The sequence below is a fragment of the Somniosus microcephalus genome, chromosome 9, assembly GCF_052327205.1.
Source record: "Somniosus microcephalus isolate GS21.2 chromosome 9, FLI_Smic_1.0, whole genome shotgun sequence".
Taxonomy (NCBI): Eukaryota; Metazoa; Chordata; class Chondrichthyes; order Squaliformes; family Somniosidae; genus Somniosus; species Somniosus microcephalus.
In genome coordinates this window covers 69,200,498-69,223,172 of record NC_140995.1, presented here as the reverse complement: position 1 = coordinate 69,223,172, position 22,675 = coordinate 69,200,498, and the positions used below count along the sequence as shown (strand labels likewise).

General features: G+C 46.3%; 1 protein-coding gene across 1 annotated transcript in view; it reads right to left on the bottom strand.

The window, feature by feature from the left end:
• The window catches only part of heatr5b (HEAT repeat containing 5B), a 243,401-nt gene that overhangs the window by 153,846 nt on the left and 66,880 nt on the right, over window positions 1-22,675 (bottom strand). The window contains exon 16 of the mRNA XM_085996729.1: window positions 1,820-1,995. Within this exon, the coding sequence (XP_085852855.1) occupies window positions 1,820-1,995 (176 nt within the window). The remainder of the gene's footprint in view (window positions 1-1,819; window positions 1,996-22,675) is intronic.

The window sequence follows — 22,675 nt, the reverse complement described above, 5'->3', positions numbered from 1 at the left end:
TAGGGTAAAGATATGATCTGATGTTCTATAGTTTGGCAGGAATCCGATTTGGCTTTTACTCAAGACATTGTGCTCCTCAAGGAAGTTTATAAGTCTTTTGTTTATGATGCTACAGAATACCTTCCCCAGGTTACTGTTTACACAGATGCCTCGATAGTTATTTGGGTCGACTTTGTCCCCACTTTTGTATATGGGCGTTATGAGTCCTTTGTTCCAGATATCAGGGAAGTAACCGACACTCAGAACCAAGTTGAAGAGTTTTAGGATAGCCAGTTTCATTTTATCGTCTGTGTGTTTAATCATCTCGCTTAGTATGCCGTCTGCCCCGCAAGCTTTTCCTGTTCGCAGGTCCTTGAGTTTTTCCAAAAGTTCTTTTTCTGTTATTATGGAGTCTAGCGGGTTTTGGTTATCTTTTATGGCCATTTCGAGCTTTTCCAGTTTTTTGCATATTTGGTGTTGCTCTGGTCTTAGTGTGTGTTTCTGGTATAATTTTTCAAAGTGGTTTTCCCATGTGTCTCCATTTTGAATGGCCAATTCGTCGTGTTGTTTTTTGTGTAATGTATTCCAGTTGTCCCAGAAACAATTGGAATCAATGGATTCCTCAATGGAGCTGAGTGTATTCTTAATATATTGCTCTTTTTTGGTTCTGAGTGTGTTTCTGTATTGTGTTAGTGTCTGACAATAAGTAAGGCGTAATTCCTCGTTTTCTGGATGTCTGTTTTTGGTTTGATATTTTTCTAAGTTTTTTCCTCATGTTATGGCAATCTGGGTCAAACCATTTTTCATAGTTTTTTGTTTTGGGTTTGTTCTTGCGAGCTTTCAAGTTTGACCTTGTTGCCAAATTGTCAAAAATATTGTTTAGGTTATTCACTGCCCGGTTTACGCCTTCTTTATTGTGAGTGTATATGTTATCCAGAAAGGTGCCCAAGAGAGCTTGAGTTGATTCATTGCTAATTGCTTTCTGGTATTTTTCCGTGTCGCTTTTGGCCCATCTGTACGATTTTTTGGTGTTGTACAGTTTACTGGGTTGTGTTTCTGTGTTGTTTGTTTCTGTCTTTTTAAGATACATAGTAATTTGACTGTGATCTGACAGTGTTGTTTGTGGTTTGACTGTGAATGCTCTGAAAGAGGATGGGTCCAAATCCGTAATCATATAGTCTACGGTGCTGCAGCCAAGAGGTGAGCAATAGGTCGATCTTCCTAGGAGGTCTCCTATGAACCTACCATTGACAATGTGCAGACCCAGGCTTCGACAGAGCCATTAGAACTGCCAGACACCTTGCACAATACAATTAGTAGGAAGTGCTGCCAAATGTCCACTGGGGATTTGTGAATGAATCAGTGCAAATTTTAGAAAAATTAAAAGGGCTTCTTTGCTGCGATACAAGGAAAAACAGGAAGTTTGTAACTACATTGTAAAGTACGGGGGAGTGAACTGCCCAAAATAGTTGACACCGTTGTAATTGATGCCTGTGGTACTAGCAAATAGTTAGCGGCAATTGCCTGATATAGGAGGCACCCATGCTAAGTGTGGACAATGCGAGTGGTGGGGCCCGTATATCTAATAATTGTGGAAGTACTCCATGGACATCCCTGTCTGAAGTGAAATTTAAAAGCACATCGTCTCGGAAGTGCCTCCTTCTACTTCACTTACACAAAGAGCCAAAATGATCTAGGCTGGTGTTCATTTGTAGGTTCCAATTTACGCAAATACGAAATTGGTGGGCAGGAAAAGACCATCTGGTCCATCAAGCCTACATACTCCCAACTCTAAGTACACAAATATCTGCTTCAATAAACGGCAAAGTCAAGCACTTACCGGTGTTTGAAAGAGACGTGAGGAAACACCACACCGAAGAGGGCAACCGAGGCATCGATGACCGACACACCGAGCGGCAGAGGCCCTGGCACAGCCTCGCCTACAGGGATACGCAGGTAGATAGAGGATGGGTCGTGCTCCAAGGCTCCGCTTCCTGACGCACTGTTTGGCTGGAGCTGCAAAGGAATTGGAGGGAATCTTAATAAAGCGAGCTCTTCCGTTAGCTGTTTTCCCATCAACTAAAAACCCAGTTCTTATAAGTTGGGCAACACTTTCTGTTTCAGAACAGGTTCCATTGTGCTAGGTTTGACCACACAGCAAAACATTTATCAGAAAAGCACAGCTCTTCGCTCGATGTTCCTTATTAGCAAATGGTATGTTGGCCTTCGTAGCAAGAGGGTTCGAGTACAGGAACAAGGGTGTCTTGCTGCAGTTGTACAAGGCCTTGGTGAGACCACACCTTGAATATTGTGTGCAGTTTTGGTCACCTTATCTTGCCATGGAGGGAGTGCAGCGAAGATTCACCAGACCGATACCTGGGATGGCAGGAATGACGTATGAGGAGAGATTGGGTCGATTGGGCTTATACTCGCTGGAGTTTAGAAGAATGAGAGGGGATCTCATTGAAACTTAGAAAATTCTAACAGGACTAGACAGACTAGATGCAGGAAGGATGTTCCTGATGGCGGGGGAGTCCCGAACCAGGGATCACAGTCTAAGGATAAGGGGTAAGCCATTTAGGACTGAGATGAGGAGGAATTTCTTCACCCAGAGAGTGGTGAACCTGTGGAATTCTCTACCACAGAAGGCAGTTGAGGCCAATTCATTAAATATATTCAAGAAGGAGTTAGATATATTTCTTAAGGCTAAAGGGATCAAGGGATATGGGGAGAAGGCAGGGACAGGGTACTGAGTTTGGATGATTAGCCATGATCTCATTGAATGGCAGAGCAGGCTCGAGAAGCCGAATGGCCTACTCCTGCTCCTATCTTTGATGTTTCTATGTATCTACCCTTCATGTTTCCCCTGGCTGGAGAGTCTAGAACTAGGGGTCATAATTTCAGGATAAGGGGTTGGCCATTTTAGACTGAGATGAGGAGAAATTTCTTCACACAGAGGGTGGTGAATCTTTGGAATTCTCTACCCCAAAGGAGTGAGGATGCTCAGTCGATGAGTATATTCAAGGCTGAGATCGATAGATTTTTGGACTGAGGGAATCAAGGGACATGGGGATAGTGTGGGAAAGTGGAGTTGAGGTAGAAGATCAGCCATGATCTCATTGAATGACGGATCAGGCTTGAGGGGCCGAATGGCCTACTCCTGCTCCTAATTCTTATGTTGCAAAGAATTGCAGCAGTAGGTTGATTGGAGCAGTTATTGTTAAGATGCCCAATCATTACTACTTGACAAAAAAGAAAAAAAAACTTGTTTTTGTATAGCAGTTTTCAAGACCACTGGATGTCCCAACGCGCTTTACAAGCAATTAAGTACTTTTTGAAATGTCGTCGCTGTTGTAATGTAAGAAACGCGGCAGCCAATTTGCACACAGCAAGATCCCACAAATAGCGTTGTGATAACGACCAGATAATCTGTTTTAGTAATGTTGGTTGAGGGATAAATATTGACCAGAATTCCAGGGAGAACTACTCTGCTCTTCTTCGAAACAGTGTCATGGGATCTTTTTACGTCCACCCGAGGGGGCAGACGGGGCCTCGGTTTAATGTCTCATCCAAAAGATGGTACCTCCGACAGTGCAGCGCTCCCTCAGTACTGCACTGGAGTGTCAGCTTGGATTTTGAGTTCAAGTCTCTGGAGTGGGGTTTGAACCCAGCGCCGTTGATGAAATGCCTGAGCCTCACATATCCACGGTGTGGAGATGCTGGAGTTGGACTGGGGTGGACAAACGTAAGAAGTCACACAACACCAGGTTATAGTCCAACAGCTTTATTTGAAGTCACAAGCTTTCGGAGCGTTGCTCCTTCTTCAGGTGAAGTGGAGAGATGCATAAAGACACAGCTTATATAATCAGAGAATAATGTCAGATGTTTACAGGTAATCTTTCTAACTGCCATTTATCACACATCGGCAGAGAGATATCCACAGTAACCATCTGCAGGGTCTCAGCAAAGACAAGTCTCAGCTTTCCTCAGGCAACCCGCGCGGGTTTCACAAGACTGCTGAGCTCACCAAGTCCATCAGCCGGAGGCTACAGCACTTGAGGGGTCTTGGCTAAAATTGAACCTTTAATTATATTGAAATTCAAAACAAAATCTAATAAAAGCTCTAAGTGTGAATAGTACTGTAACATACGGTAATCATCAACAGCATGCAGGTTTATCTAAACTGGTTTGGACAGTGTAGAACACTCAGAAAATACAGTACTGTATTGTACTGGAACAAATTAAACAGGGTTAAATCTAGTATTCAACACTGCGTGGATTAAACAGGGTTAAATCTAGCATTCTACACCGTGCTTAAACTTTAACTGTGGACATTCACATATCGCCTCCTCCCTGTCTGCTGTGCACAAGCAGGATATGCCTTGTCCAAACTATTCATGTTTATGTAACCGAATTCCCCCTCTGCCCATTCGCATACTCCAGACCTGATCCCATTCTTCCCCCTGACCACTCTCGGGCCCTTCACTCCTGTTTCCTCCACTTCAACTCACCCAGTCGTGCTACCTTTTGTTTCTTTCCGCTTGGATACTTATCGCCTCCAATGTTCCCTGCCGGACACCAATCGGGAGGTGCCGCGCAGGCCTCATTCAGTTCAGGGACAATTCACGTTCAGAGTGCAGCCCTCATTCAGATCAGGCACAAGTCACGTTCAGACTGCAGCCCTCATTCAGATCAGGGACAAGTCATGTTCACACTGCAGCCCTCATTTAGATCATGGACTAGTCACGCTCAGACTGCAGCCCTCATTCAGATTAGACACAAGTCACGTTCAGACAGCACTACTCATTCAGAGCAGGGACAAGTCACGTTCAGACTGCAGCCCACATTCAGATCAGGGATAAATCAGGTTCAGACTGCAGCCCTCATTCAGATCAGACACAGGTCACGCACAAACTGCACCGCTCATTCAGATCAGGGGCAAGTCACGTTCACACTGCAGCCCTCATTCACATCAGACACAAGTCACGTTCAGACTGCACTACTCATTCAGATCAGGGACAAGTCACGTTCACATTGCAGTCCTCATTCAGATCGGACACAAGTAACGTTCTCACTGCAGCCCTCGTTCAGATCAGGGACAAGTAACGTTCTCACTGCAGACCTCATTCAGATCAGACACAAGTCACGTTCACACTGCAGCCCTCATTCAGATCAGACACAAGTCATGTTCACACTGCACTGCTCTTTCAGATCAGGGACAAGTCACGTTCACTCTGCAGTCCTCATTCAGATCAAAAACAAGTCACGCTCAGACTGCACTACTCATTCAGATCAGGGACAAGTCACGTTCAGACTGCAGCCCTCATTCAGACCAGAGACAAGTCACGTTGAGACTGCAGCCCTCATTCAGATCACGGAGAAGTCACGTTCAGACTGCAGTCCTCATTCAGATCCGGGACAATTCACGTTCAGACTGCAGTCCTCATTCAGGTCAGACACAAGTCACGTTTACACTGCAGCCCTCATTCAGATCAGGGACAAGTCACGTTCACACTGCACCCCTCATTCAGATCAGAAACAAGTCAGGTAAACACTGCACTAATCATTCAGATGAAACACAAGTCACGTTCAGACTGCAGCCCTCATTCAGATCAGGGGCAAGTCATGTTAACACTGCAGTCGTCATTCAGATTAGACATAACTCACGTTCACACTGCAGCCCTCATTCAGATCAGGGACAAGTCACGTTCAAACTGCAGTCCTCATTCAGATCAGGGACAAGTCACGTTCAGACTGCAGCCCTCATTCAGATCAGGGACAAGTCACGTACACATTGCAGTCCTCATTCAGGTCAGACACAAGTCACGTTTACACTGCCGTCCTCATTCAGATCGGACACAAGTAACGTTCTCACTGCCGACCTCATTCAGATCAGACACTAGTCACGTTCACTCTGCAGTCCTCATTCAGTTCAAAAACAAGTCACGTTCACACTGCAGTCCTCATTCAGATCAGGGACAAGTCACGTTCAGACTGCAGTTCTCATTCAGACCAGGGACAAGTCACGTTCACACTGCAGCCCTCATTCAGATCCGGGACAATTCACGTTCACACTGCACCCCTCATTCAGATCAGACACAAGTCAGGTAAACACTGCACTAATCATTCATATGAAACACAAGTCACGTTCAGACTGCAGCCCTCATTCAGATCAGGGGCAAGTCATGTTAACACTGCAGTCGTCATTCAGATCAGGGACAAGTCACGTTTAGACTGCAGCCCTCATTCAGATCAGGGACAAGTCACGTTCAAACTTCAGCCCTCATTCAGATCAGGGACAAGTCACGTTCAGACTGCAGCCCTCATTCAGATCAGGCACAAGTCACGTTCAGACTGCAGCCCTCATTCAGATCAGGGACAAGTCACGTTCAGGCTGCAGCCCTCATTCAGATCAGGGGCAAGTCACGTTCACACTGCAGCCCTCATTCAGATCAGACACAAGTCACGTTCAGACTGCAGCCCTCATTCAGATCAGACACAAGTCACGTTCACACTGCAGCCCTCATTCAGATCAGGGACAAGTCACGCTCAGACTGTAGCCCTCATTCAGATCAGGGACAAGTCACGTTCACGCTCCAGCCCTCGTTCAGATCAGGGACAAGTCACATTCAGACTGCAGCCCTCATTCAGATCAGGGACAATTCACGTTCACACTGCAGCCCTCATTCAGGTCAGACACAAGTCACGTTCAAACTGCAGCCCTCGTTCAGATCAGGGACAAGTCACGTTCAGACTGCAGCCCTCGTTCAGATCAGGGACAAGTCACGTTCAGACTGCAGTCCTCATTCAGACCAGGGACAAGTCACGTTCAGACTGCAACCCTCATTCAGATCAGGCACAAGTCACGTTCAGACTGCAGTCCTCATTCAGATCAAAGACAAGTCACGTTCACACTGCAGCCCTCATTCAGATCAGACACAAGTCACGTTCAGACTGCAGTCCTCATTCAGATCAGGGACAAGTCACGTTCAGACACGGTGGCATAGTGGTTAGCACTGTTGCCTCACAGCACCAGGGTTCGAATCCGGCCTCGGGCGACTGTCTGTGTGGAGTTTGCACATTCTCCCCGTGTTTGCGTGGGTTTCCTCCGGGTGCTCCGGTTTCCTCCCACAGTCCAAAGATGTGCGGGTTAGGTTGATTGGCTATGATAAATTGACCCTTAGTGTTAGGGGGATTAAATATGTGGGGTTACGGGGATAGGGTGGGACATGTGTTGGTGTAGGGGTTACGGGGATCGGGTGGGATATGTGTCGGTGCAGGCTCGATGGGCCGAAATGGCCTCTATTTGCACTGTGGGGTTTCTGTGATTTCTGTGAGACTGCAGTCCTCATTCAGATCAGACACAAGTCACATTCACACTGCAGTCCTCATTCAGATCAGGGACAAGTCACGTTCAGACTGCAGCCCTCATTCAGATCAGGGACAAGTCACGTTCACACTGCAGCCCTCATTCAGATCAGGGACAAGTCACATTCACACTGCAGCCCTCATTCAGATCAGGGACAAGTCACGTTCAGACTGCAGCCCTCATTCAGATCAGGTACAAGTCACGTTCAGACTGCAGCCCTCATTCCGATCAGGGACAAGTCACGTTCAGACTGCAGCCCTCATTCAGATCAGGGACAATCACGTTCACACTGCAGTCCTCATTCAGATCAGGGACAAGTCACGTTCACACTGCAGCCCTCATTCAGATCAGGGACAATCACGTTCACACTGCAGCCCTCATTCAGATCAGGGACAAGTCACGTTCACACTGCAGCCCTCATTCCGATCAGACACAAGTCACGTTCACACTGCAGCCCTCATTCAGATCAGACACAAGTCACGTTCACACTGCAGCCCTCATTCCGATCAGACAAGTCACGTTCACACTGCAGTCCTCATTCAGACCAGGGACAAGTCACGTTCACACTGCAGCCCTCATTCAGATCAGGGACAAGTCAGGTTCAGATTGCAGCCCTCATTCTGATCAAGGACAAGTCACGTTCAGACTGCAGCCCTCATTCAGATCAGACACAAGTCACGTTCACACTGCAGCCCTCATTCCGATCAGACACAAGTCACGTTCACACTGCAGTCCTCATTCAGATCCGGGACAATTCACGTTCAGACTGCAGTCCTCATTCAGATCAGGGACAAGTCACGTTCACACTGCAGTCCTCATTCAGCTAAGGAACAAGTCACGTTCACACTGCAGTCCTCATTCAGACCAGGGACAAGTCACGTTCACACTGCAGCCCTCATTCAGATCCGGGACAATTCACGTTCAGGCTGCAGCCCGCATTCAGATGAGGGACAAGACACGTTCACACTGCAGCCCTCATTCAGATCAGACGCAAGTCACGTTCAGACTGCACCACTCGTTCAGATCAGACACAAGTCACGTTCAGTCTGCAGTCCTCGTTCAGATCAGGGACAAGTCACGTTCACACTGCAGCCCTCATTCAGATCAGGGACAAGTCACATTCACACTGCAGCCCTCATTCAGATCAGGGACAAGTCACGTTCAGACTGCAGCCCTCATTCAGATCAGGTACAAGTCACGTTCAGACTGCAGCCCTCATTCCGATCAGGGACAAGTCACGTTCAGACTGCAGCCCTCATTCAGATCAGGGACAATCACGTTCACACTGCAGCCCTCATTCAGATCAGGGACAAGTCACGTTCACACTGCAGCCCTCATTCCGATCAGACACAAGTCACGTTCACACTGCAGCCCTCATTCAGATCAGACACAAGTCACGTTCACACTGCAGCCCTCATTCCGATCAGACACAAGTCACGTTCACACTGCAGCCCTCATTCAGATCAGACACAAGTCACGTTCACACTGCAGCCCTCATTCCGATCAGACAAGTCACGTTCACACTGCAGTCCTCATTCAGACCAGGGACAAGTCACGTTCACACTGCAGCCCTCATTCAGATCCGGGACAATTCACGTTCAGACTGCAGTCCTCATTCAGATCAGGGACAAGTCACGTTCACACTGCAGTCCTCATTCAGGCCAGACACAAGTCACGTTCACACTGTAGTCCTCATTCAGGCCAGGGACAAGTCACGTTCACACTGCTGCCCTCATTCAGATCAGGGACAAGTCACGTTCAGACTACAGCCCGCATTCAGATGAGGGACAAGACACGTTCACACTGCAGTCCTCATTCAGATCAGACACAAGTCACGTTCAGACTGCACTACTCATTCAGATCAGACGCAAGTCACGTTCAGACTGCACCACTCATTCAGATCAGACACAAGTCACGTTCAGTCTGTAGTCCTCATTCAGGTCAGGGACAAGTCACGTTCACACTGCAGCCCTCATTCAGATCAGGGACAAGTCACGTTCACACTTCAGCTCTCATTCTAATCGGACACAAGTCACGTTCAGACTGTATACGCTAGCTGGCAGCGGTAAGGTTTCAAACAAACCAAGTGAACAGGCCTCAGCTTGCAGACCATCACCATATTAGAAAAAGGATAGAGGCACTGGAGATGATTTTTTAATTTTTTTTACTCGTTTATGGGATGTGGGCGTCGCTAGCAAGGCCAGCATTTATTGCCCATCCCTAATTGCCCTCGAGAAGGTGGTGGTGAACCGCCTTCTTGAACTGCTGCATTCCGTGTGGTGAAGGTACTCTCACAGCGCTGTTACGGAGGGAATTCCAGGATTTTGACCCAGCGACGGTGAAGGAACTTCCAAGTCAGGATGGTGTGTGACTTGAAGGTGGTGGTGTTCCCATGCGCTTGCTGCCCTTGTCCTTCTAGATGGTAGAGGTTGCGGGTTTGGGAGGTGCTGCTGAAGAAGCCTTGCTGAGTTGCTGCAGTGAATCTTGTAGATGGTACACACTGCAACCACGGTATGCTGGTGGTGTCGGGGGTGAATGTTTAAGGTGGTGGATGGGGTGCCAATCAAGCGGGCTGCTTGGTCTTGGATGGTTTCGAGCTTCTCGAGTGTTGTTGGAGCTGCACTCATCCAGGCAAGTGGAGATTATTCCCTCACACTCCTGGCTTGTGCCTTGTAGATGGTGGAAAGGCTTTGGGGAGTCAGGTGAGACTCTCGCTGCAGAATACCTAGCCTCTGACCTGCTCTTGTTCCCACAGCATTTATATGGCTGGTTCAGTTAAGCTTCTGGTCAACGGTGACCCCCTAGGATGTTGATGATGGGGGAATTCAGTGATGGTAATGCTGTTGAATGTCATGGGGTGGTGGTTAAACTCTTGCTTGTTGGAGATAGTCATTGCCTGTTACTTGTGTGGCACGTATGTTACCGACCACTTATCAGCCCAAGCCCGAATGTCGTCTAGGTCTTGCTGCATGCGGGCATGGACTGCTTCATTATCTGAGGAATTGCGAATGGCACTGAACACTGTGCAGTCATCAGCGAACATCCCCATTTCTGACCTTATGATGGAGGGAAGGTCATTGATGAAGCAACTGAAAATGATTGAGCCAAGGACACTGCCCTGAGGAACTCCTGCAGCGATATCCTGGGGCTGTGATGATTGACGTCCAACCACTTCAAGTATCTTCTTTTGTGCTAGGTATGACTCTAGCCAGTGGAGAGTTTCCGCCTCCCCCCCCGATGTTTGTTAGCACTGTCGACAACACCTTCAGAAGATGTTCCAAATACAGGCTAGGTACATCCCAACAAGAGGGAAGGGTAAGGGAACCGAAGCAAGGGCTCCTTGGGTGAAGAGGGAGATAGAGATGATGAAACAAAAAAAAGAGGGTGTATGATGATTGTCAGGTGAATTCTTCAAGGGAGAACCAGACCAAATACAATAAGTTGAGAGGGGATGTGAAGATGAAAATAAGATTGGCAAAGAGAGAATATGAGAGTAGAATGGCGATTAACATAAAAGGGAACCCAAAAATCTTCTACCGGCATGTAAACAGTAAGCGGGTAATAAGAGGCGGGGTGGGGCCTCTTAGGGACAAAGAAGGTGATATATGCTTAGAGGCACAGGGCAAGGCTAGAATACTTAATGAGTACTTTGTATCGGTGCTTACTAAGGTGGTGGATGCTGACAAAATATCGGTAGAAGTGGAACAGGTAGAAGCAATAGAAGGGGTGAAAATTGATAGACAGGATGTACTAGAAAGGCTGGGTATGCTTAGAGTGGACAAGTCGCCTGGTCCAGATGGCTTGCATCCCAGGTTGCTAAGGGAATTGGGGGAGGAGATTGTGGAAGGGCTTGCCATAATTTTCCAATCTTCCCTAGATGTGGGGGAGGTGCCGGAGGATTGGAAAGTGGCAAATGTGACACCATTGTTCAAGAAAGGGTGCAAGAACAATCCTACTAACTACAGGCCGGTCAGTTTAACATCAGTGGTGGGTAAAGTTTTAGAAACAATAATCAAGGAAAAAATTAACGGGCACTTGGAGAGGTTTAAGCTAATTAAGGAGAGCCAACACGGATTTGTAAAAGGCAGGTTGTGTTTGACTAATCTCATTGAATTTTTTGATGAAGTAACAGTGAGGATTGATGAAGGGAATGCAATGGATGTTGTCTACATGGATTTTCAGAAGGTGTTTGACAAAGTACCACACGGAAGGCTGATTAACAGAATTGAGGCTCATGGAATAGGTGGGTCAGTGGCAGCTTGGATAAGGAATTGGCTTAAGGACAGAAAACAGCAAGTTGTGGTAAATGGCTATTTTTCAGACTGGAGGATGGTAGACAGTGGTGTTCCCCAAGGGTCAGTGCTGGGGCCACTGCTTTTTTTGATATATATATAAATGACCTGGATATTGGAATACACAGTAGATTTTCTAGATTTGCCGATAACACCAAACTTGGGGGTGTGGCAAACAGTGATGATGACACCAATCAACTGCAACAGGACATAGAAAGGCTAGCAGAATGGGCAGACAAGTGACAGATGGAATTTAATACAGAGAAGTGTGAGGTGATGCAGTTTGCCAGAAGGAACAGGGAGAGGCAATATACACTTAATGGCACAGTTTTAAAGAGTGTGCAGGGACAGAGGGACCTGGGAGTTAATGTGCATAGGTCCCTGAAGGTGATGGGACATAGAGAGAGTGGTTAGCAAAGCATATGGGATCTTGGGCTTCATAAATAGAGGTATTGAGTACAAAAGTAGAGAAGTTATGCTGAACCTTTATAAAGCGCTGGTTAGACCACAACTGGAGTATTGCGCCCAGTTCTGGTCACCACACTTTAGGAAGGATGTGAAGGCCCTTGAGAGGGTGCAAAGGAGATTTACCAGAATGGTTCCGAGGATGGGGGATCTTAGCTACAAGGACAGGTTGGAGAAACTGGATTTGTTTTCATTAGAGCAAAGGAGGTTGAGGGGTGATTTGATAGAGGTGTACAAGATTATGACGGGTTTGGATAGGCTAGACGGGGAAAGGCTGTTTCCACTAGTTGATGGTACAAGGACTAGGGGGACACAGATTTAAGGTTTTGGGCAAGAGCTACAGGGGGGATGTGATAAAAACTTTTTTACGCCGCGAATGCGGAGGACCTGGAACTCGCTGCTGACGAAGTGGTGGAAGCGGAGATACTCAATGTTTTCAAGGGGTGACTGGATGGACACTTGAGGGAAATAAACTTGCAGGGCTACGGGGATAGAGCGGGGGAATGAGACTGACTGGATTGCTCTGCAGAGAGCTGACGCGGACTCGATGGGCCGAATGGCCTTCTTCTGTGCCGTTATGACTCTATGACTTTGCTGATGATTGAGAGTAGACTGATAATTGAGAGGGGCGGTAATTGGCCTGATTGGATTTGTCCTGCTTTTTGTGGATAGGACATACCTGGGCAGTTTTCCACATTGTCGGATAGATGCCAGTGTTATAGCTGTACTGGAACAGCTTGGCTAGAGGTGCGGCTAGTTCTGGAGCACAAGTCTTCAGCACGACAGCCGGGATGTTGCCGGGGCCCACAGCTTTGCTGTATCCAGTGTGCTCAGCCGTTTCTTGATATCACGTGGAGTGAATCGAATTGACTGACGACTAGCTATTGTGGTAGTGGGGACCTCAGGAGGAGGCCAATATGGATCATCCACTCGGCACTTCTGGCTGAAGATGGTTGCAAACGCTTCAGCTTTGTCTTTTGCACTCGCGTGCTGGGCTCCACCATCATTGAGGATGGGGATTTTCATGGAACCTCCTCCTGTTAGTTGTTTAATGGCCCACCACCATTCACGACTGTTGATTGTGGGATCGCTTAGCTCAGTCTATAGCATGCTGCTTCCGCTTTTTGCACCACATTTTTTGGTATGCCTGGTGCTGCTCCTGGCATGCTCTTCTACACTCCCCATTGAACCAGGGTTGGTCACCTGGCTTGATGGTAATGGTAGAATGAGGGATATGCCGGGCCATGAGGCTGCAGATTGTGGTGGAATACAATTCTGCTGCTGCTGATGGGCCACAGCGCCTCATGGATGCCCAGTTTTGAGCTGCTAGATCTGTTCTGAATCTATCCCAATTAGCACAGTGGTAGTGCCACACAACACGATGGAGGATGTCCTCAGTGTGAAGACGGGACTTCGTCTCCACAATGACTGCTACCAATGCGGTCATGGACAGATGCAACTGCGACAGGTAGATTGGTGAAGACGAGGTCAAGCAGGTTTTTCCCTCGTGTTGGTTCTCTCACCACCTGTCGCAGGTCCAGACTGGCAGCTATGTCCTTCAGGACTTGGCCAGGAATGGTGCTACCGAACCACACCTGGCGATGGACATTGAAGTCCCCCACCCAGAGTACATTCTTGCTACTCTCAGTGCTTCTTCCAAGTGGTGTTCAACATGGAGGAGTACTGATTAATCAGCTGAGGGAGGGCAGTAGGTGGTAATCAGCAGGAGGTTTCCTTGCCCATGCTTGACCTGAAGCCATGAGACTTCATGGGGTCCGGAGTCAGTGTTGAGGACTCCCAGGGCCACTCCTTCCTGACTGTATACCACTGTGCCGCCACACCTGGTGGATCTGTCCTGCCGGTGGGACAGGATATACCCAGGGATGGTGATGAAGGCATTTGGGACATTGGCTGAAAGGTATGATTCTGTGAGTATGACTGTGTCAGGTTGTTGCTTGACTAGTCTGTGGGACAGCTCTCCCAATTTTGGCACAAGTCCCCAGATGTTGGTGAGGAGGACATTGCAGGGCCGACTGGGCTGGGTGTGCCATTGTCATGTCCGTAGCCGGTGCTGAGGTCGATGCCGGGTGGTTCGTCCCGTTTTATTCTTATTGTTTTTCATAACTTTTTTTTTTACAACTGAGTGGCTTGCGAGGCCATTTCAGAGGGCAGTTAAGAGTCAACCACATTGCTGTGGGTCTGGAGTCACATAAAGGCCAGACCAGGTAAGGACGGCCAATTTCCTTCCCTAAAGGACATTATTGAACCAGATGGGTTTTTACGACAATCCGATAGTTTCATGGTCACCATTACTGATACTAGCTTTTTATTCCAGATTTATTTAATTAACTGAATTTAAATTCCCCAGCTGCCATGGTGTCTCTGGATCATTAGTCCAGGCCTCTGGATTACAAGTCCAGTAACATAACCACTATGCTACCGGTACTATGATACCAGAAATGTGAGGGTATACCCATCAGGAAAGGATGAACAGGCTGGGGCTCTTTTCTCTTGAAAAGAGAAGGCTGAGGGGTGACCTGATAGAGGTCTTTAAAATTATGAAAGGTTTTGATAGAGTGGATACAGAGAGAATGTTTCCACTTGTGGGGAAGAGCAAAACTAGAGGCCATCAATATAAGATACTCACTAAGAAATCCAATAGGGAATTCAGAAGAAACTTCTTTACCCAGAGAGTGGTGAGAATGTGGAACTCGCTACCACAGGGAGTGGTTGAGGCAAATAGCAGAGATGCATTTAAGGGAAAGTTAGATAAGCATATGAGGGAGAAGAGAATAAAGGGTTATGCTGATAAAGAGTTAGATGAGGAAAGACGGGAGAAGGCTCGACTGAAGCATAAACGCCGGCATGGGCTGGTTGGGCCGAATGGCCTGTTTCTGTGCTGTACATTCTATGTAATCCTTTTGCTGCAAAAACAGATTGGCGAAGGCTTTCATTTTAATGGGATTAAGCATTTGATGATAAGTAAGCCTGGTTGCCAACCCTCCAGGATTGCCCTTGCGTCTGCAGGAATTAAATATTAATCTCCAGGACATTGCTGCCAGCAACTGATAGTGTGAGATGAAGAGGGATGGGAGGAGGCTCGTGTGGAGCATAAACACCGACATGGACCAGTTGGGCCAAATGGTCTGTTTCTGTGCCGTATATCCTATGAATGAATGAGGAGTCATCCATGGCTTGTCTGCGATGTGTCAGAAAGACATGTAATAGACAGTGCAGCCAAAATATGCTCGATTAGATTACGATTTTCCTGTGGTATTACAATTACATCCAATACAATTTGTTGCTTGGGGCTCGGACCACGCTAAAACTTTTGGTGTGTCAATATTTTCAACTTATCCAAGACTGATATATGGAGACTGCACTGCGTAGCAATGAGACATAGAACATAAGGCCCTTCGAGCCTGCTCCACCATTCAGTAAGATCACGGTTGATCCGATTTTGGCCTCAACTCCACTTTCCTGCCCGCTCCCCATAACCCTCGACTCCCGTTGCTCAAAAATCTGTCTATCTCAGCCTTGAATATATTCAATGACTCAGCTTCCACAGCTCTCTGGGGTAAACAATTCCAAAGATTCACGACCCCGAGAAGAAATTCTTCCTCATCTCGGTCTTAAAAGGGCGACCCCTTATTCTGAGACTATGCCCCCTCGTTCTAGATTCCCTGACGAGGGGAAACATCCTTTCCGCATCTACCCTGTCCAACCCCCTCAGAATCTTATGTTTCAATAAGATCACCTCTCATTCTTCTAAATGCCAATGAGTATAGGCCCAACCTGCTCAACCTTTCCTCATAAGACAACCCTTCCATCCCAGGAATCAACCTAGTGAACCTTCTCTGAACTGCCTCCAATGCAAGTATATCCCTCCTTAAATAAGGGGACCAAAACTGTACGCAGTACTCTAGGTGTGGTCACACCAGCGCCCTATACAGTTGTAGCAAGACTTCCCTACTTTTTATACTCTATCCCCCTTGAAATAAAGGCCAACATTCCATTTGCCTTCCTAATTACTTGCTGCAACTGCATGTTAACTTTTGGTGTTTCATGTATGAGGACACTCAAATCCCTCTGTGCCGCCGCATTCTGTAGTCTTTCTCTATTTAAATAATATTTTTCTATTCTTCCTACCAAAGTGGATAACTTCACATTTTCCCACATTATACTCCATCTGCCAAATTCTTGCTCACTCACTTAACCTATCTATATCCCTTTGCAGACTCTTTGTGTCCTCCTCACAACTTGCTTTCCCACCTATCTTTGTATCGTCTGCAAATTTGGCTACAATACGCTCGCTTCCTTCATCCAAGTCATTAATACAGATTGAAAATAGTTGAGGCCCCAGCACTGATCTCTGTGGCACCCCAATAGTTACAGATTGCCATCCTGAAAATGACCCATTTATCCAGACTCCCTGTTTTCTGTTAGTTAGCCAATCCTCTATCCAATTTAATATATTACCCCAACACCATGAGCTCTGATCTTATGCAGTAACCTTTTATGTGGCACCTTGTCAAATGCCTTTTGGAAATCCAAATACACTACATCTACTGGTTCCCCTTTATCCACCCTGCTCATTACCTCCTCAAAGAACTCTTATTAGATTTGTCAAACACGATTTCCCTTTCATAAAACCATGTTGACTCTGTTTGATTGTATTATGATTTTGTAAATGCCCTGCTACTACTTTCTTAATACAGGAAACTTTGTGCTATCCGGCAATCTGGAGCCACCGGCAAAAATCAACAGCCGTCTTTTATTCTTTTTTTGTTGTTGTTGCTTTGTTTGAACAGTCAAGCTGTGCAAGGTCTGTAGCTATAGCAACAGCTTCATATACAGAGCTTGCAGGCCACACCCGAGTGTTTAGAAGCTGTTGCTAAGCAACAGTGTTTGTTGTCTCAACATTAACTCTGGAGAGTACGGCAGTTTTGAGGCAACGGCAGCAGCTCGGTCCCGTGGGTGCCGGATAGCACAAAGTTTCCTGTAATGGATTCGAGCATTTTGCCAATGACAGATGTTAGGCTAACTGGCCTATAGTTTCCTGCATTCTGTCTCCCTCCTTTTTTGAATAAGGGCGTTATATACATTGCGGTTTTCCAATCCGCAGGGACTTTTCCAGAGTCAAGGGAATTTTGGAAGATTACAACCAATGCATCCATTATCTCTGTAGCCACTTCTTTTAAGACCCTAGGATTCAGGCCATCAGGTCCAGGGGACTGGTCAGCCTTTAGACCCATAAGTTTGCCTAGTGATAGTGATTGTTTTAAGTTCCTCCCTCCCTTTTGCCCCTTGATTTTCTACTATTACTGGGATTTTTTAGTGCCCTCTACTGTGAAGACAGATACAAAATATTTGTTCAATGCCTCTGCCATTTCCTTGTTTCCCATTATTATTTCCCCAGTCTCGTCCTCTAAGGGACCAACGTTTATTTTGGATACTCTCTTCCTTTTTATATACTTGTAGAAGCTCTTACTGTCAGTTTTTATATTTCTTGCTCATAAGCTATTTTCTCCCTCTATTATTTTTTATAGTCATCCTTTGCTGGTTTCTAAAATTTTCCCAATCTTCTGGCCTACCACTAATCGAACAGGAGGAATGCTGAGATTTCTTACAATACTGGGGACTTTAAGCAGCTCTGGCCGCGCCTGTGCACCACTTGGAGCACCATGGCCTTCGTTCCTTCACATCTAACTGGAGATACTTGTGCTGGGCCCCAACGGCAAGCTGCGTAGTTCTCAAAGTCGTAGTACCGATAACGAGGGCCGCGGCAGTAGTTTGGTTGGACCAGCTATCTATTGCCACAATAGGAGGGCCAGGAAATGCTGATGCACCTGAGGAATTGTTTGGGCCAACACTTCATACAACATACTCCAAACAGAACGCTTTGAACCACATAGTAGCAAGGTGGGAACCAAAGCTAAAGGTAAATGCACCGAGAGTTAGTTCAGCTCGGATAAGGGATAGGCAGACTTTTAAACTATTTTGGAGTAATACTTAAGCGCATCCTGAGGTTTTGGCCAAATTAGGCCTCTTCACCCCGACCTTTAATCAGCTAGCTGAGGTACAAAGAATCTGTCTTTCGGATGAGACGTTAAACCGAGGCACCGTCTGCCCCCTCAGGTGGACATAAAAGATCCAATGGCACTATTTCGAAAGGAGCAGGGAAGTTCCCTCAACCAACATCATTAAAACAGATTATCTGGTCAATATCACATCGCTGTTTGTGGAAGCTTACTATGCCCAAATTAGCTGTCACGTTTCCTACATTACAACAGTGACTACACTTCAAAATATATGGAGCAGGGAGTATGTTGTACAAGTTCTGACGAAAGGTCATCGACCTGAAACGTTAACTCTGTTTCTCTCCACAGATGCTGCCTGACCTGCCGAGTAGTTCCAGCATTTTCTGTTTTTATTTCAAAATATATTTAATTGACTGTAAAGCTCTTTGGGACATCCTGAGGTCATGAGAGGTGCTATAGAAATGCAAGTCTGTCTTTCTTTTCTTTTGCAAAAGGAATTGAGCCAGATTCTCAATGATTTACTTCTAATTCTAGCCTTTCCAAAAACTCCTCTGCCACATCTCCTCACACCAGTCTTCTAACATTAATTTGTATTGCACGCAACACCACCGTGACTGCAGACTGTGTCCTCCACTCCAACAGCTATAAAAATAGACCAGCGCATTGGAATAGCCATCTTCAAAATGAAATTGCTTGTCAGGGAAAGAATATTTCCACTTTTTCACTGGAACTTATAACGGGAGTAGATCACTTGGCCCATTGAGCCTTCTCTGCCATTTTGTTAGCAATAGCTGATTTATCATTTCAAACCCAATTTCCTGTCCACTCTTCGTATTGTGCACTTCACAAAAAAGGTACCCATCTCCTTTTTTGGAGATAGAAACTAATTCCTCTGGTGGGGGAGTCCAGAACAAGGGGACATAACCTTAAAATTAGAGCTGGGCTGTTCAGGGTGATGTCGGGAAGCACTTCTTCACACAAAGGGTAGGGGAAATTTGGAACTCTTGTCCTCAAAAAGCTGTTGAGGCTGGGGGTCAATTGAAAATTTCAAAACTGAGATTGATAGATTTTTGCTAGCCAAGGGTATTAAGGATTACGGAGCCAAGGCAGGTAGATGGAGTTGAGATACAGATCAGCCATGATCTATTGAATGGCAGAATAGGCTCAAGGAGCTGAATGGCCTACGACTATTCCTATGTTCCTTTTAAACACCCCAATTTATCCCACACCAATAGTCTCCTGGGACAGTGCGTTCCACATTCTCACAAAGAAATATTTATCTTAAGCGGTTTACTTCTAATCCTAAAATAATGTTCCCTTGAGCTGCTTGACCATTTGAGATGTTAACCCAAGGGCTCTTCATAAATCACAAAGTGCAGTAGCCCCTCTTTGAAGTTCCTAGAAGGGTTTATTATTGCTCAGATCTGCCTCAATGATTATACTGAATGATGCTTCAGTAGGTGTGGTAATCTGCTGAGGACTGCCAGTGAATCAACTCTTTATCTACTCAGAGGTGTGGCAATCGGACCAATAAACAGAGGTGAGGGCGCTGTCTGCACTGCCTCAAATGGATACTGAAATTGTACCTTAAGCAAAAAGGCAGAAAATGCTGCCAACATCAGAGCAGGTCAGGCAGCATCTGTGGAGAAAACAGACGAGCTGATGTTTCAGGTGTGGACCCATCAGAACTGGAGGGCATTACAGATGGACAGCATTTAAAAAGGAAAAGAACAAAGGGAATGGGGGGTGGGGGTAAGAGCACACATACACACAAGAAAGGAGAAATAGAAATGATCTGTAAAGTGCTTGATGGTGCTATAAATGGTAGGAGTGATAGTAGCACAAGACCACAGGAGGCAGAATGAGGATTAGAAAGAAATGAAAGACAGTTATGTGACAAAGAGAAGGCGAGAAGGGGGCAGTAGAAATGGAAGCACGAATAACTGGCTCCTCACCTGAAACAAAGGGGGTGAGGGTAAGTCCAGCAGCTGCTGCTTTTACAAATGCCAATCTTGACGGGTGGTTCAATAGCACGAGACAGTTCATGAGTTGCTCAATTTATTTTTGTGTTTGTGTGTACTGGTACCACCAAAAAAAGGTTTTTCCCTTGGAGGTCCACAGAAGCAGGAAATGGGACTTGTGGGAATATAATAGGCAAGCCTCTTAGGTTGTGCAGGTTGTAGGAGAAAGAAGATCTTGCATTTATACAGCTTCTTTCATGACCACATGGACATCCCAAAGCGCTTTACAGCCAATGAAGTGCTTTTGAAGTGCAGTCGCTGAAATGCAACAGTCAATTTGCACATAGCAAACTCCCACAAACAGCAATGTGATAATGAACCAGATAATCTGTTTTAGTGATGTAGGTTGAGGGATAAATATTGGGCAGGACACCGGGGAGAACTCCCCTGCTCTTTGAAATAGTGCCATGGGATCTTTTACATCCACCTGAGAGGGCAGACGGGATCTCGGTTGAACATCTCATCCAAAAGACGAAAGCTTAATTATTCACGTGACCACCTGCCCTTTGCTGTTTGGTCAATGAGGAGGCTTGGCCTCCATCACCAGTTAGTGTAGGTGCGAGGTTGGGAGCTCTTCTCTTGTGCTCACTCGTGGATTGTCTGGGACTTTCTCAGTTATCCGCAGCTCCCAGTGTGGGGGGCTGGCTTCACTCCAAAGACAGGGATACGTTAAGTAGGTGAAGTGAGAGATGCGCAGGAAGCCCAGTCTACTGCTGATCCCTAACTAAATTTAAGTGTTAGCATTTAGTGCCTTTTCTCTACTTTTAGTTTTAACTTTGTCCTTACTGAAGTGCTGATTGGACCCATTGATTTATGGAATGTCACTCTATAAAAGGGATCTCACTTGCATTGACACAAGCCCAAACCCCAAATGCCCAAACCCCGGACAGTCAGAGGATTATACAAACACAGCGGTGAATCGGCCAATGTTCCTTCTTTCCTAGAGTGATCGCTGTGCCCGACTAGCGTCCTATAGTAAGAACACGCCAATTACAAGATTTGCATCATCGTCCCTCGCCAAGGGACTCGGAGCTCCATGATCCCCCTCTTCTTCAGAATGGTGAGAGGTCGTGTGTCACAGGCTCAAAAGCCTCATCATCTCCCCTTTTCGTGTATTACTTCTCAGCCCTCCCATCAATGACTCACACTGTCTCGACACCACATCAATCAGCAAGTTTAAAAACCACACACAGCAACTTCAGCACCTCCTTGTGTGGTTTAAAACCGTCTTGGCAGACTATGAATCAACAGCTTTTTCTTTAAAAAAAAGAGCCATCAGTCAGTGAGGGAGCCACGTACACTGCTGGTTAGCTCAGAAATCACTGACTTACCACAAATTGTTACAGTTAAGAGCTACTACAGTAAACATACATAAAATAGAATAGTCACTCACTATAAATACCCGCACTCTGGAATTCCTTCCCTAAACCCCTTCGCCTCGCCACCTCCTTTAAGACATTCCTTAAATCCCATCCCTTCTCCATATATCATCTTCTCTAGCTTGGGGTCCATTTTTTTCCCCTTTTGCCTCTAAAGTGCCTGGGGACATTTTTTAGACATTAAAGGTGCTATTTAAATGCATGTTTTTGTTTATGATATTTCATCTCGACAATAGTTCTTTTAAAAAAGGAAAAGATTCATACTGGTAAACAATTACAACTAACGGGGCGTGTTCAACCCAATAATGACCATTGTTGAAAAGTGACTCATTTTTCATGTGGTGTGATCAATATAAGTACCAGCCTGGCTCAGCTGGTGGCACTCGCTCGTGTGAGTCGGAAGGTTGTGGTTATAAGTGCTACACTGGAACTTGAGCATGCAGCCTAGGCTAACACTTCGGTGCAGTAAGGAGGGAGTGTTGCAATGTGTGGAGGTGCGATCCTTTAGATGAGAACGTTAAAACGGTCTGCCTGTTCAGCTGAGTATAAAAGGTTCCCATGGCACTATTTGAAGAACAAGGATTTCTCCTGTGCCCTGGTTGACATTCCTTTCTCAACCAACACCACAGAGAAACAGATGAGTTGGTCATTCATTCCACTGCTGTTGACAGGATTTTGCCGTGTGCAAATTGGCTGCTATATTTGCCTCCATAGCAGTAGATCTTCAAAGTAATTTACTGTGGGTGAAGTGCTCGGAAGTTTCTAAGAGATGTGTTTCCTATATTGTGTTAGCCGTGGCTCAGTGGTAACACTCTCGCCTCGGAGTCAGAAGGTCATGGGTTCAAGCCCCGCTCCAGAAAATTGAGCACAAAATCCAGGCCGACACTCCAGTGCAGTACTAAGGGAGCGCTGCACTGTCAGAGGTGCCGTCTTTCGGATGGGATGTTAAACCGACGCCCTGTCTGCCCTCTCAGGTGGATCCGATGGCAATATTTGAAGAAGAGCAGGGGAGCTCCCCCCGGTGTCCTGGCCAATATTTATCCCTCAACCAACATCACTAAAAGCAGATTACCTGGTCATGATCTCATTGCTGATTGTGGGATCTTGCTGTGCGGAAATTGGATGTCAC